A 26,038-nucleotide genomic window follows, 5' to 3' on the forward strand; every position below is an offset into this window, starting at 1 on the left:
TTATTAATAAAAAGAAATACATGATTTATTGTATAAGTTACAGGTAACAAAATAACAAAAAAATAAGGGAAACTTTATAAACAGGTATTTTTATGCTCTCTTTTAATAAGTATTTTCTTGATTAAAACAAGTTCTGAGCCATGTTTTAAAAATTATGTAACATATTGCATTGTAAATAATTTTCCCCGAATAATAAAATAAAAATCATAAAATTAATAGGTATAAACATTATTGGTCATGTCCTCCGGCCCCCCAGGGCCAAAAAAACTTGAACTAAACTTACGATTTTTCATTTTCTATCCGCGGAATGCTGTCTATATACGATGCAATAAAAAACTATTAAAATATTGCAATTTCAATTTTAACCACTATTTCTCAAATTAAACAATCAGAGCAAAATTATAACAATAAAACAAAATTTGTTAGGGCCAGGTAATCTTTTTTCTTTTTGTTGGTGAGTCACTCCCCTCGGAAGATTCAGATTGGCTTCTTTTTTTACTACTTTCCTCTGAGGAATCTACAATTTGAATATCCGTTATTTTCTTTTATTTTCAATGTCTTAAATAGGGTTGGCAATTCGATGAATTTTTTAGTCTTAATCGGATTCTTACAAAAATCCGCCAAAACAAAAGCGGATTAATACGTGGATATTTTTTTATTTATTTTTTGTATTTATAAAAAAAATGCTAGAATCTAGTCCCTACAGTGGGCTTAACCTAACCTAAAATAAGCATGAAAAGCTACTGTGAAAATAAAATACAATAAAACTTTGGATACTAACCACCTTTTTACAAGAAACAATAGGATAATACTTTTTTTTTTGAGGGGGGGGGGGGGGGTTGTCTACTACACTTTAAATAATTTTTTTTTAAGTGCTAAAAGTCATAAAAATTAAAAATCCGATTACGAATCCGCAATTTGAATTGCGGATTCGGGGTCCAAAAAATAGGGCAAAATTGAGTGGATTACGGATTGCCAAACCTAGGTAATTTAAAACTAATGCTCTCTAACGCATAATTAGACATATTTATTGAATGTTCAGTTCTTGATTTGTTAAATTCAGCTTTCTTTAGGCCTTACATTGACATTTGCTTACAGGTATATTTTTTCCAACCCCTCTCCCCTCCCCCTTTCTTGTATAAGTTAAATTCTGTCCTTGATAGTCGCTAAACCTATAGCATTAACGAGAAAAAAGAGCTAGCAGTATCTGGGCATTTTGAAGCTTTCCTAAAATGGAGTGCTCAATCGGTTCTATGGTATTAAGCTAGATGTTAACGGACAGACAGTTAAACTTAAGCGAAAATTAATGGATAATTTCCTTTTTCACTGGAAGCTTTGCTTGATGAGAATGTGGAATATTTCGGTCTTGAGGGTGACGGGCTTGAACTTGGATCGGAAGATCTAAAAAAAGCATGTTCATGAAATAAAAGTTTAACTTGAGAAAGAATAACAGATATCAAATATAAAATCAAAGGGTAATGGGAACTTAATCATTTTTACCTATCAAAAAGTAAAGGGGTAGTTGCACGAAATGCATTTGAACATGAAATTAGTGAACTGAATATTTTTTTTCAAAGTCAATGGTTTAAACTACATATGCAGAGCATATTTTTGAAAGAATTTAAATTTTCTACCACGTAGTTTTAAAAATATCAAGACTTGAAAATCATATTTTGTGATAAATAAAATTTGTATGACGACTAAATTAGGGATGTCATTGTCTAATTGTTTGTTATTTATTGTAATATAAAATTATACATTTTTGATGGAATATTTGTAACTTATGCTTGTAATTATCTTTTTGAAATGCACTTTGTGCAACTATCCCTTTGAATTCAAACGAAAACCTTTAATATAGCTAATCTTTTATAAATCTACAGCAAAGGTATCGCATATTTTTTGGGAAATTTTATCATTGAAACATTTTGTTGTTCGTATAATTGGAATAATTTCTATAAAAATATATACATATATAAGGGGTTCTTCTTCTTGGAAATTTCCGTTAGTCAACCCAACAAAAAACATTAGGTACCTTTTATTATTGAACGCACTGGAAGTATGATCACTACAGCTGATTTTATCATGAGCTCTTTTCATGGCGCGATTTCTCTTGGTCTGCTTTTCCTTTAGCCTTTTACCAATCCGGTTTTCTCTATAAAAAAACATAAAGATCAAATTCAGCATTCAAGTATTGAAATTTAGTTTCTTTCTATATTACTTTAAATGGAAACTCATAGCACTGTAGTGTACTTTATACTGGTCCCCAGAGTTTTATAAACAGTATCTCTCATTCTTTGGATTTTAAAAAATGGAGACTTAATTGGAAATTTTATTTTGTTAAGTTTGATCTTTTCCACCAAATATATCAATCTACCTACAGAATTTAACGGGGTCTTACATCCTCCCCAAAAAGAGTTATAAACCTTGGTTTTTAAAAAACAATTGAGACTTATATGGAAATTTTATTTTGTTGAGTTTACCTAATCTTTTCCACCAAATATATCAATCTACCTACAGAATTTAACGGGGTCTGACATCCTCCCTCCTCCCCTTAAAGAGTTATAAACCTTTCTTAGACCTATGAGAAGCTTCAATGTAAAGGATAATCATATAGATTCAGTGGTTAGTGAGATACATATACAGACAAACTTTCTGTTACTTATGATAATGTAGAAAGTCTTGGAGCTACCTGTGTGTACGTTGAGGTTTTGGAGACAGGTTAACAAGAACAAATTGTACAAAATCTTCGTGGCTGGATAAATTTTGTTTCTTATACTGGGCTGCTATTCTGTTAAAATATCACAATTTAACCCGTGTATGTATAATAGATTAAGGATAGAAAAATGTCTACATTCTTGGGAATTTTTACCATGGCGAAGAGTCAAAATTTGTTTTTCAAGAGGTTTTAAAGTTTATTTTGGGAGGTTGAGGGGGTCTATGGCAATCCCAACTTTGGGGTAACTTATTATGACGCGAGGTGGGTTTTAAATAAATTAGGAGGGGGGTGGGAGGTTAATGAGCTTTTTACATCAACATTGAACGTGACCAGTTGACATGACGCATTACTACAGACGCCAAATCTATTACGAGGGGGGGGGGGGGGGAGTTTTGAAGGCCTCCAGGTTAAGGAAGCTGCAGGCCTCCAGGTGGTCTCTGGACATGTAAAAATAGAGAGAAAAAAATCATTTGAAGAGTTAGAGGTCAACTTATAAAACAAAGTATGCATCTTTTATCTTAGATCTGTAAATAACATTCAAAAAGATGAATATTTTGTTTTATATATTGACCTCTAAAAATTGTAATAGTTATTTCTTTCATCGTATTATAAACAGCTTTCCGCGGATATAGAATGTACAATTATAAGATTAAAAACAGTTTTTTTTAGCCCCGAAGTGCCGAAGGCACGGTTTGAAAAACTGGTTTTAATCTTATAATTGTACATTCTATATCCGCGGGGTATAGAAAGCTGGGTATAATACGATGCTAGACATTCTTTTTTTGTATGGATGAGAACCGGTTCTTTTACACCAGATTCGAATGAATATGAGAAAAAATTTTACTTTCAAAGAACACCTGGAGGCCTGCAGCTACTGAAAATTGAGGCCTATCCAAAAAATCTTAGAATTTGGGAAAAGGGGGGTTTTAGAGATAATTGGGTGAAATCTTTTGGGCTGGGTCACTAATTACCCCAACTATTGGTATCTTTCAAAAAAAACGGCGGCGGGTCCGCCGCTCCCGCCGTTCGCCGCCATTTTCCGCCGCCGCCAAAAAAAAATTATTGCATTTCTCGCCGAATTAGGCAATTTGGAATCATTTTAGACCATGTTCTTTTTTTCAAAAATTTTTCCCCTTGCATAATTCGGCGAGAAATGCAAAAAAAAAATTTTTTTTGGTGGCGTTGGAAAACGGCGGCGGGCGGCGGAAGCGGCGGTCCCGCAGCCGTTTTTTTTGAAAGATACCAATAGTTTGGGTAATTACTGACCCAGCCCAAAAGATTTCATCCAATTATCTCTAAAACTAAGGGAGTAGCACCCAAAATAAAATTGCTGGTATGTCGCGGCACGAGTCACCACATTTCCCCCCCCCCCCCCTTTATCATATCAGAATGATTTTATCCATTATAACCTCTCCTTTCAGTCCAAATATAAAGCCTTTACTTACTGTTTCAAAATACATTTTTTTTATGTCCATTAAGATCTAGGAATAAATTGTAGATTCCTGGAAAGCGTATAATCTGACAGCATCTGGGGGTTGCATAGCTCGAATAGGGTACAAATACCCTCCATTTTGATAATTTCTTTATTCTCCTGCGACTTACAGATAACCTTTTAGCAAAACAAAGTGAAGGATTCTATTAGGAAAAAATCCACGTCGGTCTTCTGACAAGTATTCGAGCTTATATTTATTAAAAATATCATTTTCTAATTTGCACTAGCTATTTGCCTTGAAATCTAAAATCTTAAAGGGAGTATGTGACACTTTTTAAGACTATCATAAAAAAAAGAAACTTTGACTAACTAAAAGAGAGAAGTAATGTGACTTTGCATGACAGTTGTTTTAATGTAGTACCATTTGGAACTCTAAAGAAACTACGGCATTATCACCACTGCCTAAAAATACACCCACATTCCACAACTACTGGTCAGCATTAAAAACAAATAAGGCAAGAAAATACAGTATTAAGCGATTTCGCCGCCGATTCCTCAAACTACAATGAAGCAAACTCCCAGTGCAGTGGTATAACTTTTTTCAGGGGTGTATATTCTGCACAAGATTTATTTTTTTTCCCCTGCTACAAAATTTTTTATTTTTTTTCCCCCCTAGTTTTTTCTCACCAAGAAGGGGGGAAAATGGAAAAATATTTAAAGAACTCTTTATTTTATTTATTTTATCCCTCCTACCACACATTTTTTTTGGTTTTTTCACCAAAGAGGGGGGGGAAATGAAAAAAATGTTTTCAGTTTTCTTGATTTTTACATTTTTTTTCTCTCCAACCACTTATTTTTTATTTTTTCCCCCCCCCTGAGCAGGGGATCCCATGTAGAATATACACCCCTGACTTTTTTTTGGAGGATTTTCTTTGGTTTTAAAAATTGACATTTCCATTTTCCATCTGATATCTTTTATAATGTGCTCCATGCGGAAACATTTTTGAATTTCAAATCCTTTTTCTGTTTCCTGCCTTTCACTATAACGTCTTACACATTTTTTTGTAGTTCTGAAAAAATTAACAAGTACAAAAATTATAGGTTGCCTAACAAATTATTTCTTTAATATGAAATTGATGTTTTTATCTAATGATCATTTTACAAGAAAATAGTTTTCTGTGAGAAAAAAAGATTATTGATGAAAAGAAAATTGTTCTTTATTTTACAAAGGTACAGATTTATACATAAAATAACAACAAACGAATATTTTACATAAAATACAAACAAATCATGATTTTTAATACCTACCATAGTTCTTTGAAAAATGTGGTAACTAATTTTTACCGGCTGCTGTAAAAATCTTACAGTAACTTGTTAGAAAAAGTGTAAACGAAGGGTAAAATGTACCACTTTTCGTACTGTAAGTACTAAGCATATTTTTGAAAGGTTAGAAAATCAAAAGCGAACCATTTACTCTTTACTGACACAAATAAATCTAATTCAATTTTCAAAGATTTCTTAAATGTTTGGAGGATTTTTGTTTTATTTTTTGTCCTTCTTTGATTTTGATTTGTTGACAAAATTCTCAAGCTTGGCTTTCAAATCAGCATCTTTCTTCTTATCCTACAATAAAATTGAATTTTATTTTGAAAATTAATTTATTTTCGTTCCCCTTGACTATAAAGAATTTTTTTTGACGCTAAAGCGATTGTCTGAACCGACATTATTAGGAACAAAGGGGGGGGGGGGGCGAAAGTGACACCAAAACTAAAAGTCAACAAAGGAACTCAACTAAAAAAAAAGAGTTACAGGTCTGAGATTTTGCATGGCAGTTGCTTTATAGGAGTAAAATATGGAACTGTGAAGAAACGGCGGCGCAACCGCCGAAAACCGCCGTTTCCCGCCGAATTTTTTTTTTGCCTTTTCTCGGCGGTTTTCGGCGGTTGCGACGCCGTTTCTTCACAGTTCCATATTGTACCCCTATAAAGCAACTGCCATGCAAAATGTCAGACCTGTAACTCTTTTTTAAGTGGAGTTCCTTTGACTTTTAGTTTTGGTTTCAAAAAGTGTCACTTTCGCCCCCCCCCCCTTTTTTTCTTATTTTATCTTAAGAATTATCTTTTGGAAAATGTGATTATCCCGTTTACCCTTATAAACAACAAACCTCTTCGAAAATGTTGGTTTATCCCGCTTATAAAGTTTAGAGGGAAGACTTAATCACATCCCCCCCCCCCCCGATGTAAATTTTAAACACTCCCCCTAAAACCAAATTTATCTCCCTTCAGAGAATCTTTCCACTTGAACGTCTTAGTCAACAGGCGACAACAGCCATAATATTCAAAGTTTATACTTAGTTCTGAATTTTATTAATCTAATGTATTACCTCTGATGTTGGTTTAGTTGAGCTGTTATCCGATGTAGATTTCTTGTTCCCACTTGACGATGACGACTTCTTTTCCTTCTCACCGTCTTTCGTAGATTTTTTCTCATCTAGTAAATAAAGAATAATAAATCCTAAATACAATGTTGTGGTTTTTATTTTAAGGGAAAATGCCGAGAAATTGTTTTATTGTTGCCGCATTTCTTGCCTTGAAACACAAACAAATATTTTCATCTCTTGAAAACTCACCCCAGATGTTAGTCTTTAATCACTCAATACATAACCACACAAATGTATTAAAAAAGAAAATAGTTGTGCAAAATAAAACCGTTGTTCTGCCAGGGGGTGTAAACAATAAAGGGAATGAAAAAAATAAAGAGGGGTGTTGATACTTCTTCTCCACAAGCTTATGGTTAAGACTAATACATTGATAACTATTGAGTATTGATTATAATTCAAAAATTAAGTCTTAAAAATTAAATTTGAATTTCAAAAATTAACTAATTTTTTTAAGAGACAAGCTCAAAAATTGCACAAATTCTTAAAACCAAATCAAACACAACATAAAGTGTATTAGGTATTGACATTTCTTGGTTACCTTTGCTATCAGGTTTAGATGATTTCTTACTGGATGATGATGTGGCCTGCTTGCGTTTCGAGCTGCTGCTAGAAGTTTTCTGGTCTTTCTTGCTGCGGCTAAAAACAATTTGTGTTTTTGAACATTATGAATAAATACTCTGAATAGCGGGACCTATTCGATTCGGACTAGAATTTATAATATTTCAGACTTAAAACTTTAATATTTGAAACAATAGAATACACCGTATGCCTTGTTGCATATGATGTTATATGCTAACTTTGAAAGTTAAGGTTAAAAATATGTTCCTAAAATTGCCTGTTCTTTTGTCAATAGCAGGGTGCCGGAGCCGTATAATTTTGATGCGGCTCCGGCGAGCCATATTTGGAAATATGGCTCCGGCTCCAGCTCCGGCTCCTACCTTAAAATTAATATATCAATTTTTTTTTCATTATTGAATTTGATAAAATAAAATAAATAATATAAAATATTTTGCTTTTATTTGATTAAAGCTATATAAAAGTAGAAGGATGTGTGTCTATTTGTTAAGTAACAATAGTTTTTCAGTTTATTATATGGAAATAGACCGTTGCCAAATTATAATATTACTTTAAAAAATCGTTTTTAGCTAGTCCGGAGCCGTTTTCAACGAAAAATACGGCTCCGGATCCGGCTCCACCAAAAATGTTGCTGCTCCCGGCTCCGGCTCCAGAACACTGGTCAATAGGTAATAAGTAAGAAAATAACCTGCTGCTTGACTTGTATTTTTTCTTTGCCTGTGGCTCGCTGTCTCCATCTGATGAGCTATCGCTATCTAAAATAACAAGAAAAATTTCAGTTCATTGTTGATCTATGAACAAATTAAGAATATCTATCTAAATAACACTTCATTAATATGTGATGGAGATGAGATTGGTTCGATCTCGGTTCAGCAACGCGTCAAAACTAAAAACGTTAAAAATAATTCTTACTGCTGCTGCTATGTCAGATACACGACCTTAATTATAGGAGTAAAAGGAAATTAATGTTTTGTACCAGTAACATGCACTGCACTGTGTAAGACAAAGGTCGTGCAAAAAATTGGCTGTCTGTTGGGTTATACTTAACTAATACCCCGGTTATTTGGCAGGAAAAGTAGAGATTATCATTAGCTCCCAATAGTTATCCTAGGTTGTTGAAATCTGACGCTAAAGTGTGTACCTGAAGAACTGCTAGATGAGGAAGAATCGTCCGAATCACTTGAACTCGAGCTTGATGAATCTGCTGACACAAATACTTATATTAACCATCCTATTATATAAAGTAGCAAGGTTTTTTTTGTCTGTCCGTTAGATCTTGCTAACCACTAAACTGATTTAGTTCTCCATTGTGAGGAAGCTTCACATAGCATCCCCACCCCCCTCCCCTCAGGTTAATTCTTATATAAAAGTATCAGGATGTATATCTGTCTGCTAGTTATTTTACTAATATATCTTGTCCACCGCTACACAGATATCATTTGGCTCTCCTTATAATTCAAGCTTCTTTTTTTCCTAGGCTTTGTTTTGTTTTAGACCTACACCTTCCAGAAATTGAAACAGGGGTGTATATTCTGCAAATTTGACCATGCTAAGGGGGGGGGGGGGGGTAAACAAAATGTGGTTGGGGGAGGGGGGTGGGAGATGTAAAAATTAAGAGAACTGACAACATTTTTTCCCCTACTTGGTGAAAAAATACTAAAAGAATATGTGGGTGGGGGTATAATATATGAATAAAATAAAGATTCTGAAAATATTTTTCCATTCCCTTCCTTGCTGGTAAAAACAAGGAGGGGAAAAAATAAAACATTTTGCAGCAGGGGAAAAAATGAATTTTGTGCAGAATATACAACCCTGAATTGATATAAACCTCTCAAAAATGTCTATAATTGGAAGCGAGTGTCAACCCCACCCCTCCAGGGGCGTAGCCGCTATCAATATAAGTATTAATGTCCCTGAATCGTCACTATCGCTGTCATCACTGTCTGATCCGCTATCGCTGTCCTCCGAGGAGCTGTAGTCAGAACTGCTGGATGAAGAACTTGACGGTGAACGGTTTTTGCGCCGTTTCTTGGCTGGTGAGGCTTTGCGTCTGGAAACAAATGAATAGGTATTCATTTAAGTTAATTTCTATATGGATTTTTTAGATGGGGAAACAACACATTATTATATTTTCCAGTATCGCTTCGAAACCGATTAATATCCGTTGGATTAGAACCAGTTCTCAGCCATACTGTATGGCATCGTATTATATCCAGTTTTCTACGAATATAAAAAAACGTAAAATTAAAACCAGTTTTTCAGCCCCGAGATGCCAAAGGCGGAAAGCTGTTTACAATACGATGCGATAAATAACTATTCACTAATAGTCATATATCAATGAATTATATAGGTATATTTTTTTGTTATAAATCTGAAGATTGAGCCTATATTTTAAATTGATTTTGACATTCTTGGTTATTTACCTAGTCCTTTATATTAACCATTACCTTGATTGACGTACAGGTTCGGGGCTCTTGCGCCTGCGTCTGTCCTTTGATGCGGAAACGGCAGGTGAACGACGACTTTTTTCTGCAACAATGGCGGGAGAACGGCGGCCTTTGTCTGAACTGCGCACAGGAGCGCAGTCTTTGGAACGACGCAGCTCTTCTTTTTCCTGCGAAAAAAAGAGTTAAAATTAAAAGAACCAATTAAACCAATGATTTACTGTTACTTTGCCTAAAAAGCTATTTTCCTTACCCCCCCCCCCCCCCCCCCCTCCTACATATTATTCTAGTTCATTCCCCAAGGATGTGAAAAAATGGGAAATAGTTTTTCTCGCATCGTATTATAAACAGCTTTCCGCGCCCCGAGGTTCCGAAGGCGCGGGCCAAAAAAACTGGTTTTAATCTTATAGTTGTACATTTTTATATTCGTAGAAAGCTGGATATAATACGATGCTAGACGTAGTTTTTTCGTATGGATAAGAACCGGTTCCTATCCACCTGATTCGAATAAATACGAAAAAAGATGTTATCACTCTTTATTTTTTCATCCCCCCCCTACTGCAGGTAATCCCATGCAGAATATACACCCCTGAGAAAAATAATCCACAACAGCCTACCTGTTCCATTTTCTTGAGTTTATAATTCAATTTATCGAGTAACTCTTTCTCTTGTGCCTTGACATCCTTCAACTCTCTCATACGCTCATCTATCTCTCTTCTCTCATCATCAAGGGAGTTCTAAAAATGGATATTGAATAGGTGGATATTGTGAAAGATTTTCGCATACCCTGATAGAATGTTTCTCTTAGCTGGCTAATATAACGATTCCCCCTATGCCGCCCCCACTCCCCTCCTTATGACTTTATTAAATCCCCTCTCTGACCGTGGAGAAACGTATTGACCAATATCTGAGGACTTTATCAGCTGCGACAAAAATTCCCCTGCCCCAATATCAACAATAACATATTCCTATTAATTGTTCTAAATTAATCCTATTATTTAAAGTAGTAAGAGTTTTTTGTCTGTCCCGAAGGATCTTACTAACCGCTGAACCGATATTGTTCTCCTTTACAGTGAAGCTTCTTATAGGTCCTGGGAATGTTTTAAACTATTATAGGTAGGGTCTTCACCCCCCTCCCCCCAAAAAAATATTTTTTTTACTCTTTTGAAACTCAAATTTAAAATGGGATGAGGTCGACTTTTTCCCCTACTACCTTAAGTGCCCCTAAAGGTTTCTAGGGGCGTAGCCGCTAGTATTATTATAAGGGAGAGAGAGGATATTGGACAATAAAATACTGTGGCACCCAATGTTTACAACTATCTTTTATGTTATCTTATTCTAAGGCTTAATAATTTTGTGTACATAAATTGAATTTTGGTTGGTTGGTTCCACACAATTAGTGTTCATACTTCAAACACCTTAAGACGCAATATACAAATCAGATTTTTTTTTTTTTTGATTAGCCATAGTTTCTTAGAGTTTGGATCTAAGACTCCTGGAGTATGTTGAGACACTTTTGTATAGCCACCAGGGCCAGTTCAAGCTCCACGTTCAAGTATGACTTGACACGCTGTCTCATGAGAGCTCCTCGTTATTACCTCACCCTCGCCGATTTTTGAGTATGGCAGGTGTTTCAGATTAAGTCACCGTAATGAATGACACTCTCCTCAGAGGAGCCTGGAATTAAGGGATGTGTTGCTATTATACACATGATTATTAGGCTTCCAAACTACCTAACAATCTCCCTTCCAACGCAACTGGGGGAGGTTGCGTGAATCCGCATTAGAGAATTTGAGACAACATGTTGTGATTGCAACACGAGTGGGTTTGAACACGAATTCTCATCACCGTAACTCTGTGCATTACCACAGAGCTACGGTGCCGATATATCCCAAAATAAAAAAAATTTAGTTGTTCGGATAGGACAATGGTATGTGATAAAATAAAATTAACACTATTCAAACTGTTCTAAAACCATAATTGAAACTTGAGTTTTCCTTTAATATGTCAAATAAAATATAAAAAAAATTAAACCTGAGATTTATCTTTTCCACGTTTATTCTCTTCTTTACGCCTTTCCTCCTCAAATTCATTTTTAACCTGATAAATAACAAGGACAGTTATACTTATAATGATAGATAGCACGGCAACAACAATGAAATATATTCTAAATTGTTTCATCATGAGTGCGAAATGAAATGAAAAATGAGTTGCTGTGTTTACTGTGTAATAATTTAGGCCCCGCAAGGATTTGGACATACAAAAAAAACTACCGTCAGGAAAAGACCCAAAGTTTTTTTTACCTTGATTGATTTTCCAGTCATACGTTTCCTAAGATCATCTACGGGGCTTCGAACCTTGTCCCTTCTTGAACTACTTGTGTCAACATCCATATCATGTTTTCTATCACGTTTCCTAGGACAACATGAGTTTATGCTTAAAGGTCAATGATCAAGAGAAAGTGGGACAGTAAGTTTTACCAAAGGAGTTCAACTTGACTAAAAAACAAATCGAGATTGGCTGAAAAAAAGTCAAGATTGTCACGTGTTTCTAGTCTTTGTCATATAAGTAACTTGTTTTTGCCTTCAGAATCAGATTATTCTGAGTTTAGTAACATCTTATGCTTTTTCTTACCTCTAGAATTACATGTAACATCAGTTGACCTTCTGTTTGATTCAGCTGATTTTGTATCAAGTGACTTACTGTGATTTGCCCTACCTGTTAGAATCAGCTGATATTGTGACACGTTACATTTTGTGAAAACCCTTACCTGTCAGAATCAGCTGATTTTCTGTCACGTGACATCCTGTCCCTAAGATCTCCGCTGGTTCTCTTATGTTCTAGGTTTTCCTTCGCTTCACGTCTCTTCTTCAATTTAGCCCTAATAATAAAATAATTCTTTTATTCTTATACAATGTCATTGTATTTGCTCACTTGTTTTAAAACTTTATCAAAACCTGTGATTGTTCCTTTCAATTTTAACAAAAATGTCATATCATGTATGACTAAGAAATCCCAAGAACTTATGAACTATTTATTATAACAATATATTAAATACTAGCGGCTTCGCCCCTAGCCCCAAGAGGTTTAATCAAACCAGTTTTTCGTATTTTAGATTTAAAAGAAAATAAAAAAAAAAAATTTTTGGACGGGGAGAAATTTTTTTTTGGGGGGGAGGTATTTTTCATTTTTTTTTTTGGGGGGGGGGGGGTCGGAGTGTCCCATCCCCTCCCCCCCCCCCCGAGAAAATTAAGTTATAAACCTTCCCGGGACCTATGAGAAGCTACCCTGTAAAGGAGAACCCGATCGGTTCAGCGGTTAGCAAATCCTTCGCTACAAAGAGACAGACAAACAAAAAGACATCGTTCTACTTTGTATTATAGATGGTTTAATATAAATAGTATTTTTTATAGGTACCTGGCATCAATTTGTCCATCATCTACATCCATCCTCTCATCCTGGTCAGAAGAATCATCTATTCAAATTCAGATGTATATTTAACACAATTATGTTGAGTTTTGCAGATTTGTCGTTATTTTTTTAAGTTAGTTAAAATTGAACTATTATTTTATATGAAACTAGCGACTACGGCCACCAGAAGCCTCTAGAGGCACTAAAGAGAAAATTTAAAAAAAACACGATCATCAAAAACTTTGGGACGATTCTAACCTATAATGTGGTCGGAATGTATCTATTGATTCGATAAATGGATTGTTATTTCTACATTTAATATATTCATTATTTTATCCAATTTATAATGTTACCCAAAAGAAACTGATTTTTTAATTAGTAAAATGGCATGAATAATGCATGTATACATAATAGATAATGATATACAACATCCCTGCACGAATTTGAATTTTCATATTTTCAAAAGCTCCGCCTCTGTCATCTTCGTCGGAATCCGGTCCGGCAAATCTAAACAAAAGGAAAATCAATAAAATAAAGAAAAGTTTTCTACAAATTAAATTTTTGAATTTCTTGTAGCGATTGCAAAAAGATTTAAAATAGTTATAACGTTTTCAGATAGGTAGGTACAAAATATGCTAAGTATATTTTAGGATTGATACCATACTATTTTCTTTTTAAAAGAACAACAATTTATATTTTTCTCTTATACTATCGTCGCTTTCCAGATACTATTTTTTTTTAAATACCGAACTATAAAAGTAAATTTCTTAAGAACAAATGAAAACAATTAAAAATAAAAATATCTTTTTAAAATTATTTAATCACCTATTAGAAAGACGCTTAGTAGCCTTAAGAATTGGTCTGTTGGTTTGTTGATTTTCAACTCTCATAGTCAGATGGTGGCGCAAATCTTCATTCTTGGCCTCCTCGAGTAAATCTAGAACAAGTGAAAAAATACATATCAATTTGATGAAAAATATAACGGAAGATTCTTTTTTTAAGGGAATAATGACCTTGATTTTTGAAAACAAATACCAATGATAATTCATTTCAAAAGGCTTCCTTTATTTAGGTATTCCCTTTATATACTTTTTATTCCAAAAACCTGTCTAACACCTTGTTTACCCATTAAATTCTAGGTTCATGTTCTGTAATAAATAATATTTACTTAGGATCATACTGTTACGATATCAGACGATTGAAGTTATTCAATAAATAAAATATAGGTAATGATTAATGAACAAAGGGCCGTAAAATTTATTTTTACATAGGTATTTGAATTTTAATTAGTAAAAGATGAATTTCAGATTTTCAAATAACTAAAGACAATTGTTTAATGCTGTGGTAATAATCTAAACACCCCACCTGGATCATTTAATTCATCCTCATCTGAGCTTTCTACAACTATTTTCTCTGATACAATATAGTTGTTGCTGATTTTTCTCTTGATTCTTGGACCAGCTGAATAGACATGCAAATTTAAAAAAAAAATATGAACCTAATGAAATATATTCTATTTTTTCACTAGGTACCTAGGAAACTGCTTATAAATTTTTTATTGTGTAATTTAGTGATGTAAATAAATTTGCATGCCTGATGTTTTCATTCTCTTAGCCGCGCCTTGACCGCCCAACAGGCGACCTTTGATGCCAACCTTCTGCTTCTGTTCTTCTATATCCGCAACCATACCTAACCTAATTCAAACAACGATATCAACATCCATAAGTAGCAGACAACAAAAAATCGTTGTAAGAATACGGATAAGAAGATTTTTTAAGCATTTAAAGAATCACGAAACCTTTCTCACTTATTTTATATTTTCTAAGATGTAATCAATCAATCACTGAAACAAAACTTCCAAGAAATCAATCAACTATTAATAAATCAACAAAATGTTTCTTAATGTTTTAACCCAATCGGTTAAGATACTTTATCAGCATTGCATCTCTATAATAAAGTTCTCTAAATGTGAGTACGTCCATTACCTTGGTCTTTTCAGCTTCTTTTTCCACTCCTCCTCCGTATCACTGAGCTCCTCCCCCTCCTCTCCACTGTCGGGTATCTCCTCTTCAAAAAATGTCTCTGGACCTTCATCCATGTCCTCGGAAAACTTTCTCTTCCTAAAAAATATAAAAAAACACACAAGAACGTGCAAGGGAAAGGAAAGGGGATTGAGTGTTGAATCAACTCACTATTGAGATTTTGTATAATCGAGTAAACAAAAATCTTGGACGTTTAAAGTTGTATCTAGTTCTTCTCTGTCAGATGCGCGACATTGATAGTATTATTGGATCTACTGCAGTTTACGGTAAAATATTGCTGGTAAGCAATATTTCCAAAAATCTATGAATTTTAAAGGCTGCTGGCTGCCAAACGGCTGAACGTACAGATCTTGCCCGCACAGGGTTTTAAGCAGCATAGGAAGGCCTACAAATAATCTGGAATAGCCATAAATCAATAATGCATAATTATCTCTCAGTGCAGAGAAATGCGCGAAAAAGACCTATTTTACGAACTTTTTCTTCAGTGAAGCTTTCCCTGTGCATAATTGGATCTTGGCTATTCCAGATTATTTGTAGGCCTTCATATGTCGCTTAAAATGGTGTGCGGGTATGATCTGTACGTTCAGCCGTTTGGCAGCTAGCAGCCTTTAAAATTCATCGATTTTTGGAAATATTGCTTACCAGCAATATTTTACCGTGAACTGCAGTAGATCCGTATTATTGTGGGGAAAACCAGCGCAACTCATAACTATACAATTAGAACTTCCAGACAAAGTTCTTCGAATCAAAGGACGATTTCATCAATCACCCCCCGAGTTGTTTATCATAGGTAAACTAGATTATCTGCAATATAAAACACTGAAATCTGCCAAACAAGGAAATATCTATAACATTTATTTAGTAGCGGAGCTACTAAAGAATATAATACCTGGATTCCCTAGGTCTAATCTGAACTGCATGGTGGGGATTTTCTGGATTGTCCCAATCTCTTAACATTGCATATATACATTAGATACTACTTTACTAAAATCAATAGCAAGTTTTAAGCTGTAAAACTAAAGTATCACCCTTCTAACAAACCCCCCTAAAAAACATTTTGTTAAAATAAACATTTTACATCATTTTCTTCACAGTTAAAGAAATCCATATCGATTCAGCGACTAGTTAGAGGGAAATCTTTCGGTACACAAAGACAGACAGACATCCTGTTACTTTTATATAAAGATTAATAAATGATTATTGTATATATGTTCCTTAATCCAGTGGCAAGTCTACGAGGGGGGTGGTCCAGATCTGCTAGATCTATCTCATACTCTCTGAATTAACATAAAATGAATTATTTAGATGATAAATCATAGAAAACCACAAAACCTTTGTAAAATAGTTATTTATGCTTTTAAAGCATGACGGACTAAGTAAATTGCATACTGGATGCTCATTGGTAAAGGAAATCTAATCCAAAAAATAGTTTTATTTGAAATAGCAGCCGAGAAAATTAAATTTCTACCATATAGCGTTATGGACGGATAGCGAAGAGAAACATAGCAAAACTTTACTTCTTGAAAACTATGTCCTAAGTAACATAACAAGTTTAAAATGAAAAAAGACAGTGCGATTGACTTATTTAAACAGTAACCAGGGGTGTATATTCTACATGGGATGCTCAGGGGAGGGGGGGAATAAAAAGTAAGTAGTTGGAGGGGAAAAAATGTAAAAATTAAGAAAACTAAACACATTTTTTCCATTTCCCTCCCCCCTCCTTGGTGAAAAAAACTAAAATAATGTGTGGTAGGAGGGATAAAATAAATAAAATATAGAGTTCTTTAAATATTTTTCCATTTCCCCCCCCCCCCCTACTTTGGGGGAAAAAAAAAAACTTTGTAGCCGGAGAAAAAAACAAATCTTGTGCAGAATATACACCCCTGACAGTAACTAAAACAAACTTAAAGGAAGATACTTAAAAATTTCAAAGGTAAACTGAAGAAAGGGCACAGGTACTAGTTGATAAGAAGATCAGCTTAAATTCAAATCTAACCTGTCTGTAGTATTTTTCGTAGCATTGGACCAGCTCTCGCTCAAATCTGCCCACGGATTTTTCTTGTCAAAATTCTTTCTGCGGATTTTTTCCTCCTCTTCGATTAACTCTAGATCTGCCGGCGGCTGTGCCTTCCAGGCACCGCGGGACGACCTGCAAAATAAGAACGATTATGTCCAATTTCATTTCAAATATTGAGGGTACATTTTTAATACAATACTTTAATCTTTGTAAAAAAAATATCAGGACTTCTTTCTGTCTGTACTATGTATATCATATGGTTTTCCTTTACATGTGAAGCTTTTCATATGTCCAATGAAGGCTTAAAACTATATTGGGGGAGGGACCTTCATTCTCAAAAGCGATATCACCCCTAGAAAAATTACAGAACGCCAAAAAAAGTTTGGTTTAAATAACTCAGAAATAAATGAAGGGAAGACAAATCAATATCAATAATCCCAAATATTTCAAGCTCCTCATGACAGAACACCCAAAAAAGTTTGGTTTATATAACTCAGAACTAACTGAAGGGAAGACAAATTAGAATCAATAATCCCAAATATTTTAAGCTTCTCATGACAGAGTTATGTATTGTTTGATGTTTCAATTGAGAAGATATTTTTATCTGCAATTTACCTAACCCTGTTGTTAATTTGAACGTACCTGTCATTTTGTAAGTAGTGTCCCTTCTTCAGACCTGCCTTCAGAGGGAATCTCATGAGTATGGCACCACACTAAACAAATTAATTTTTATAGGGAGATTTTTTGCAAAAAAAAAACAGGCAATATCCAGGGATAAGGGATAGGAAACCTGGCCATAAATTAGGTCTCGGCCTGGTTTTGAAAGGGATCATGCAACTTTTACCATTTGCCTAATTTAATGACCTTACTGGCGGACGGCTCATATTGGCTACCGCTCTAAACCAATAGTGTTCTGTGATTGGTTGATACAAAACAAGCCCAAATCACAGATGGCGGAAATTTTACAAGAAGACAATTCTAGAAAAAATAATGATTTCGTCTGCTACGAAAAAATAAATATAAATGGTGTTAGATCACATTAGTTTAATTATTAAATCTGCTTAGAGTTAAACATTAAAAAAGGGCCACATAGAAAAAACAAAAATAACGGGATTATTTTTTTGGAAAGAAGGTAGCTACGAATTTTCATTTGGTAGTTTATAAATTAGATGTTGTATTTTGAATTTAAAAAATTTAGTACGGAGTTGATACAACACCTTCACCCTAATTTTTGTACAATACAACACAGTACAGATATATCATTACATTATATCCAGTATAGTATCCAAAGAACTTGATAGAATGTTACCCAAGTGCATATTTATTTATTTATTTTGAATTTTAATTAGCAATGAAATTTTCAAATAAAATTTTTACTCATTAATAAAAATGCAAATAATACAAACTAAAATCTGTCTGAGGGAAACCCAACGATAGCTTTCTGACAGTTCAAATTACCAAAGTAAAAGATAAAAAATTTTGGGAGAGAAAAAACTTCATTTTAACAAAAGCCATTAATATATAGGTTTATAAAAAGTTATGTTTTTTACTTTAAACTAGCTACCTGAATTTGATTCTATACTTTATCTACACACACACACAGCTTTTTCATTAGCATTTTATACGAACCACTGCGCTATCCCAAAACTGGTTTATTAGGCTAGAAATAGGCCTGAAATAATATTTTCCTACGTTTCCCATCCCTTATCCCTGGCAATATCATGTTTTTTGAAAAACTTGGCATTGTTTCAACAACTTTTTTTTGTAAATTTAAAGATTGTGCTTAAAAATACAACAGTATAAAAACAGCATAATATCAAAATATAAAAGTAAAACAATGTATAATTACAATACACATATCAAAACAGTTATAACTTTTATTCAACTACCTAGTGAAAATGTTTGGATCTACTGCAGTTCACGGTAAAATATTGCTGGTAACGAATATTGCCAAAAATCTATGAATTTTAAAGGCTGCTAGCTGCCAAACGGCTGAACGTACAGATCATGCCCTCACACTGTTTTAAGCAGCATAAGAAAGCCTACAAATAATCTGGAATAGCCATAAATCAATAATGCAAAATTATCTCGCAGTGCAGAGAAATGCGCGAAAAAGGCCTATTTTACGCGTTTTTTCTTCAGTGAAGCTTTCCCTGTGCATCATTGGATCTTAGCTATTCCAGATTATTTGTAGGCCTTCTTATACTGCTCAAAATGGTGTGCGGGTATGATCTGTACGATCAGCCGTTTGGCAGCTAGCAGCCTTTTAAATTCATAGATTTTTGGCAATATTCGTTACCAGCAATATTTTACCGTGAACTGCAGTAGATCCATTTGTTTTAATTTAATAAACCCAAAATAAACGTTCCCCTGATAAAAATGTCATTATTTAGGGACAGTATTCAAATTATCACCCCTAATTTACAGAATATAAAATTACCTTTTTGTGGTGTTTGCCATATCTCCATTTTCCCTCTGGCTTCTCATTAATGGGTATATCATCTGGATGAACCATAGTGTCATATTCATCCTTAATAATAACAAGTATGAAAACATAAAAAGCAGAGACTTCATTATGAAAGATTGACCAATGGCCGTACAAAGTAGCTCATAATAGTCAACATAAACAAATACGGATGGTTTCACGATAAATTTCAGAAGACTATTTAATACAGCAACCAAGTATATTAATTTTTCACCATGAGAGTGGTTGCACAACTAGCATAAAAGAGAGGGAGGGCTGCAAATTACAACATCTGTAAACAAAGTTTTCCCAATAACATTTCCATAATTCAAAAGTAACGATTATTATACCTAAACAATTTTAAATTTTATCGAAAGGGGATAATTAAAGTACGCCCTTTAGAAATGCAGAAACAATAGATTGAAGAAGAAAAATCCTTAAAGTGCCATAAATTGTAAATAAATATATTTACCTTTACATCTTTAGTGATGACTTTTCTTTCTGGGGATCCATCCGCAGTTAAAACATGCTGGAAAAAAATTATATTAAAAGCGTCAACATTATTCTTTACCTAGCATGTGGTACAATTTCTTGCCAATAAAATATATTACAGGGAGTTTAATTCTTATTAGTACTGTATTTTTGTTTAATGTTGCTTGAAAAAAATAACAAACTGTGCGCTACTTGTGGGTAAAATTTGTTGTTGTTAATATTAATTATTACCTTGATAATTCTTTCTTCCTTCCTTGGTTCTCCAATAGGCTTAGAAAACTTTATCATGGCCTAATATTAAAAAAGAATTAAGAATTTTTCAATCTTATGATACTTCCATCCAACCCTTTGATTGCACGAGTGTTGGGTCAAGATAAAGACATTTGACCTATTTTAAATCCTTATGACAAGCATCTGACATAGCAGCAGAAGTAACAATCTTACGTGTTTTTATATTACGAACGTTGTTTGGGTGGAATTCGAACCAGTCAACCATACCGACGGACTACATGCAGGTGCACTGTATAATATTAAACGCTAAAGTGTAAGTAATAAGTTATGTTAATGCATGAAAAGACTTGCTAGGATAGTACCCCGTTGGATTAGGACTCTATAAATCTTCTAAACCAAGAGAAAACTTACCCTAAAAGCATTGATATCCGTCCTGAACCTGATTATTCCTGTTTCGTCGTCGAGAAATCTCACGTCCTCAAAGTGATAATGTCCGAAATATTCCTAAATTAAAATGAAAACATTTTAAGCAAAGAGTATCAGATTCAGTGATTCCATTTCCGCAGCAAAGCTACTCAAAATGTCAATCATCCGTTTGTGTGACTGTTAAAGGTACGTTTTTACTTTAGAGATTTATATCCAAGTTTATTGTTAATATTCCCATGACCAATATTCATCTACTCTGGTACTTAATTAGTCCGAACTTCCATTCATAACCCAGTAGTAGAAATAAAAATTACATCATAGCTTCTAAATAAAGTTAAATTTCAGGCTTTTCTTATAAAAATTTCCATCTACCTTTGTCCGCCTGTCATTTGTTTATGATCTATTCATAATCAAGCTTAAATTTCCTGACATAGGTATTGATATTGTAATCCTTATTTGTGAAACAAAGTGAAACTTACTCTCAAATCTTCTTCTCCTACACTAAATATTCCATACATCTCAATACAATCAAGCTTGTAACGTCTGAACAAAAACATTTACTGCGTTAATTGATTAGTATTTTATAATAGGAATTGAACTGACACTTTGCAATTGAGAACTAATTGCTTGTCAATAGTTGTAGAAACTGAACTGTTATGAACCAAACTAGACATTTTTATCTACAATTATATATTTCATAAAAATGATGATGCTCAAAATTAACGTGCATTAGACTACTGTGACGTAGAGGACTTAAATAAAATTAACGACAACTAAAGCTTTTGTATATTTGCTGTATATTTATGTTCAGTACATTCTCTGTCGCTAGAAATATTAACAACATACATACATTCCTTTAAAAAGTACAATAGAGTAGCTGCACTACAAACAAAATAATTACCCTTGTGCACGTAACTCTCGTTCTTCAATGGGAATGTCCAAGCTACGCAGGATCCTGTTACAGTCCTCGATGGAAATATCATTTTCTATGTTGAATCTAATAGTATCATATTTCAGGCGTTTGTGAAAAATAATTTAGTTTCTTGATATTTTTTTAATAAGTCAAATAAAAAAAACTATTTGAAGTTTATAAAATCAAATGTTAAATAAGTACCTAAAGTATTATCAATTTTATTGACAAAAAAGATTTAAGCAAAAGAGTATTTTTCGTTATTGTTGGATTACGTAGGTATATTTTTATCTAAAACACGCCATAAAATAAAATTCCTTTTAGCTCTTTTTTCAAGCCTCTCTATGTTTTCTGATGTTGTAAAAGGATCATCTTCGTCGTTGTCTATTCCCTAAAATATCTCACTTCAGAAAAAAGTTGGGTACGAAAAGGGTGATGATATTCAAATATAGCAAATTGCAGAATTTTTTAGAGCTCCGATATAACTGCCGTGTAACCCATACATTCCGTACTTTGTGAGGTCTTGGCTATACAGGATATTTGTATATCAGGTTCTAAATTATTATACAACTTACTATTGGCTACGCCCATAGAGGCCTTTATTTTTAGTTTTATTAATGAAAAGCAAAAAAAGTTTAGGGAGAGGTTCATTTTTTTTTTTTTGGGGGGGGGGGCGACTTATCTTGGAGGTATACTCCCATTAAATATTTATGAGAGGGAAAATTTGTAATGGAGAAACTAGTGATGGGAATCCGGATCCGGAATCCGAATCCGGAATCCGCCCAATTTTCGGCCAATTTTGGAATCCGAATCCGGATCTGGAATCCGTTTTTTATAGCGGATTCCGGATTCTAAATTGGTGTGCTAAATTTAATTTAAATAGGTTAGAAAATACCAAGCACATTTTTAGGACATACGTAGCACTTAAATTTTTAAATTTACTAATGTGATGTGAATGTTTTAGTTATGCTGGAAGTCAACACTTTAAACAAATCAAGGCTTCAACCAAGTAACATAGTGATAATTAACGAAAAAAGCTATCCCTCTGTGCCGGACGGCCTTTTAAAATACTGCTAGAATCCGGAATCCGAATCCGGAATCCGCCAAAAATAAGAATCCGGAATCCGCAAGAATCCGTCACTTTTTTTGACGGATTCCTTCAGAATCCGGAATCCGAATCCGGCCCAAAAATTCGACGGATTCCCATCCCTAGGAGAAACATATCAGTCAAGCAGTTAAAGAGATCCTTCAGTAAAAACAGACAGTCATACGCAATTACGCACACATATAGATAAGAGGATTTACCTGAAGAAGGTCAGGTAGATGGACTCTTAATGTTTTGTGGCTCTTCTTTTGCTCCTATAAAGATAAAAAAATGTATGCAGGGGTGTATATTCTGCACAAGATCTATTTTTTTTCCCCTGCTACAAAATTTTTTATTTTTTCCCCCCTAGATTTTTTTTAAAAAGTAGGGGGGAAAATAGAAAAATATTTAAAGAACTCTATATTTTATTTATTTTATTCCTCCTACCACACATTTTTTTAGTTTTTTTAACCAAGGAGAGGGGCGAAATGGAAAAAATGTTTTCAGTTTTCTTAATTTTTACATTTTTTTTTTCCTCCAACCACTTATTTTTTATTTCCCCCCCCCCCCCCCTGAGCCGGGGATCCCATGCAGAATATACACCCCTGAATATATGTGAAGACTAAAGACACGATGCTTCATAAAAAGTATAAAATTGCTTCCAATGTCACAAATAGTTATAACGTGTAGTTCTTCTTTACCTATTTGTATCATTTTTTATATCTATCAATCATAGAAAGTCTTTGCCTAAATACTTCTTCAACTATATTCTATATATCTTTAACATATGAAATATTCAAAATTTCTAATCCAATTATCTATGTAGTCACATTTCATACCTCTTCAATTTCTCCATCTTCAACGCTTCCTTCCTCAATGACCTCTCTTTCATCGTCTAAACCTTCATCTTCTACACCAACCTAATATCATAGAAGTTTATGTTATCATCAAATAATTAAAGAGTTCTTAAGCGTAACCCTTTCAAAAAAAGTAAAAATAATATGCTTAGGTATTAAATGTCCTTTCAAAAAACAAACAATAGTTATCATCACTGGAATTTTATTCTCATAGTACTAAGACGATTTTCATGAATCATTATTTTATAGTGGTATCAGAATTTTTTATGTATATTTTATGATTTATTCATAAGAACCTGGAGGATATCATCATCTGCTGAGTCTCTGAGCTTTACAATTTTCTGTGGCTCTGGCTCCTATAAACATACAGATAGAGTTAAGAGAGCCCTGCAGGGCTTCTTCATCTTATGCTACAGGGACGAGAAAGGAGTTTTATTTTTGGACAGAGGAATAGGTTTATTTTTTTTTATAGATTTGTAGTTTTACGATAAATGCAAGGGATATTAAATCTACCTAACCTAGATTTAATAGAAACCAAATACGCTATAAGATAATTTTCTATTAAGATCGTAATCCTAGATTTACCTTAAACTTAAATGTTGTTTATGTAAAGGATTCGTCTTACTAATAATAATCTGACAAGCATTTAAACACGTTCTACGGATGGGCGTGCATACGTACACTCAAACACAGGGACACGACATTCACTAATTGTAACCACCAACACGCCATGGCCGTAGTATGACTTACCGCATGCATGCTCTCTTCCTCCTCCTCTATTATTATATTCTCCTCCAACACAATGTGGTCATCATCATCCATTTTCAACCTGAAAAGTAAAATTGGAAAATGAAAATGTCCAACTAAATTAGAATTTACTTATGTAAGCACATAAACAAATTCACCTTTTTAATTACTATCTCGGCCATTTGAACAAAATTATTATGTAATTTGCCGGTTAATAACACACAAATATTTCGATTGGTGAAAACGATTCCATGAAAAAACTTTACAAAAAAATAAATAAATAAAATGAAAATTTTACATTTTTATGCTATATTTACGACTATTAATTTAATTACATGTATGATATTCTATATATTAATGATTTAAAAAAATGAATCCACAACAGCAATGTTTTGACTTGACTTATAATTATGAAAAGGTACGCGGCATTCTACGCTTCAAAGGCTTATAGTAAAACTTTTAATTATAGGCTTGTAGTAAACTTGTCCTTTTATTTTTATTATTGCAAAGTAGCCATATTAAAATAAATCAAAATATTATCATGGAAAATTAAAAGCTTTTCAAATACCCTAAAAATCACTAAGCAACTATTGTTTGCATTTTAAAGATTATTTATATAAATATAATGTTTTCCTTTTGGCAGCTTCATGAAGGTCACGTGACTTTGTTGCTATGACGTAAATATTACGAAACAGATGTGCCGGATAAATATTATAATAGTAACATTTATAAAGAATATTTATATTTTTTATCATATAGTTAACAATAGAGTGGTAAAAATGTAAAAATAAAGTAAACATTAATTATATAATTTTTCGCAAAAAGATTTTTTAAACAATACGGCAACTCTGTCTGACTGCCTTAATAGGCCCAAAGCCATAGAACAGAGTACTTGAAGCAAACAAGTGATTTGACAAAAAAAGTTAAAATAAATCAAAGTTATGAAACTATAACCACCAACACACGCTGTTATGCCTTGGCAAGGTAGTTTTTACCAGTGAATTGGCGTTCTTATAGCATGACTCACCAAATTAAGTGATCAAAAAAGAGATTTTATGTTAAAAAGTGATTTTTTAGACTTTTTGAATTTATACAGTTATATAATTGTGTATAGGTATTATATAAAACCTGAATTGATAAAGTGATATTTAGTGATTCATTGATGCAAATGTGATTTTAAAAGAGTGAAAATGTAAAAAAAATATAAAACAAATAATAATATATAATAAACCAAATTATATATATATAATTAAATATTTATTAGGTGTATAAACTATATTTATAGAGGATATTAACGTATTTTTAGATAGATAAGAAGATAATAACTGGTTTTGTAGCTTATATCCTTTTTTATAGTTATAAATTTGCATTTAAAAGATTTCATCATTTTTCATGGCCCGATTTATTCATATGCGGAAGGGTTGGGGTTAATAAGTACACTATTCCCCCCTTTTGATCATTCCAAGAAGGAATCTATCTCCAATTTTAAATAGTATGGGGTGGGGGCGCGATTTAGTCAAGTTATTTAACTCCACTTATCAAAGCGTTCAGGAGTGTGTGGAATGCAACCTTTTTTTTTGGGGGGGGGGGGGCGGGGGTGATAAAAAAAATTCCTGCCGTTATGTTTAGAATTCTTTTTTAGATGATTGTCAACAACCTCCCGCGCCCTTAGTTTTGCTACGCCGAGTTTGATCAAACGTTTGAAAGTACAATACGTATATACAGGGTGCCGGAGCCGTATAATTTTGA

At 33.5% G+C, this 26,038-nt stretch overlaps 2 protein-coding genes across 2 annotated transcripts; both read right to left on the bottom strand.

Annotated features, from left to right (window-relative positions):
- LOC145303723 (uncharacterized) lies at positions 1-5,240 on the bottom strand. Its single transcript, XM_080145328.1, has 6 exons — positions 5,183-5,240; positions 4,219-4,325; positions 2,690-2,788; positions 2,033-2,152; positions 1,319-1,401; positions 1-517 (listed from the first exon to the last, which is right to left on the bottom strand). Exons 2-6 carry the CDS (start codon positions 4,284-4,286, stop codon positions 423-425), a joined length of 465 nt encoding a protein of 154 aa, XP_080001454.1. The 5' UTR covers positions 4,287-4,325; positions 5,183-5,240; the 3' UTR covers positions 1-422.
- On the bottom strand, positions 5,217-24,378 carry LOC145303720 (uncharacterized). Its single transcript, XM_080145325.1, has 32 exons — positions 24,293-24,378; positions 23,839-23,898; positions 23,525-23,605; positions 22,907-22,960; positions 21,919-21,992; positions 21,593-21,688; positions 21,171-21,234; positions 20,677-20,769; positions 20,266-20,325; positions 20,015-20,071; positions 19,519-19,608; positions 17,721-17,791; positions 17,058-17,210; positions 16,276-16,338; positions 15,951-16,010; positions 15,005-15,139; positions 14,613-14,713; positions 14,385-14,480; positions 13,845-13,956; positions 13,453-13,526; positions 13,026-13,083; positions 12,379-12,489; positions 11,912-12,023; positions 11,643-11,708; positions 10,226-10,345; positions 9,612-9,778; positions 9,078-9,214; positions 8,306-8,365; positions 7,853-7,919; positions 7,127-7,224; positions 6,532-6,638; positions 5,217-5,771 (listed from the first exon to the last, which is right to left on the bottom strand). The coding sequence occupies exons 1-32, from the start codon at positions 24,362-24,364 to the stop codon at positions 5,691-5,693; spliced, it is 2,850 nt and encodes a 949-aa protein (XP_080001451.1). The 5' UTR covers positions 24,365-24,378; the 3' UTR covers positions 5,217-5,690.
- Positions 24,379-26,038: the final 1,660 nt, after the last annotated feature.

This window comes from Acartia tonsa, chromosome 13 (assembly GCF_053477335.1).
Source record: "Acartia tonsa isolate MP-2025a chromosome 13, ASM5347733v1, whole genome shotgun sequence".
Lineage (NCBI taxonomy): Eukaryota > Metazoa > Arthropoda > Copepoda > Calanoida > Acartiidae > Acartia > Acartia tonsa.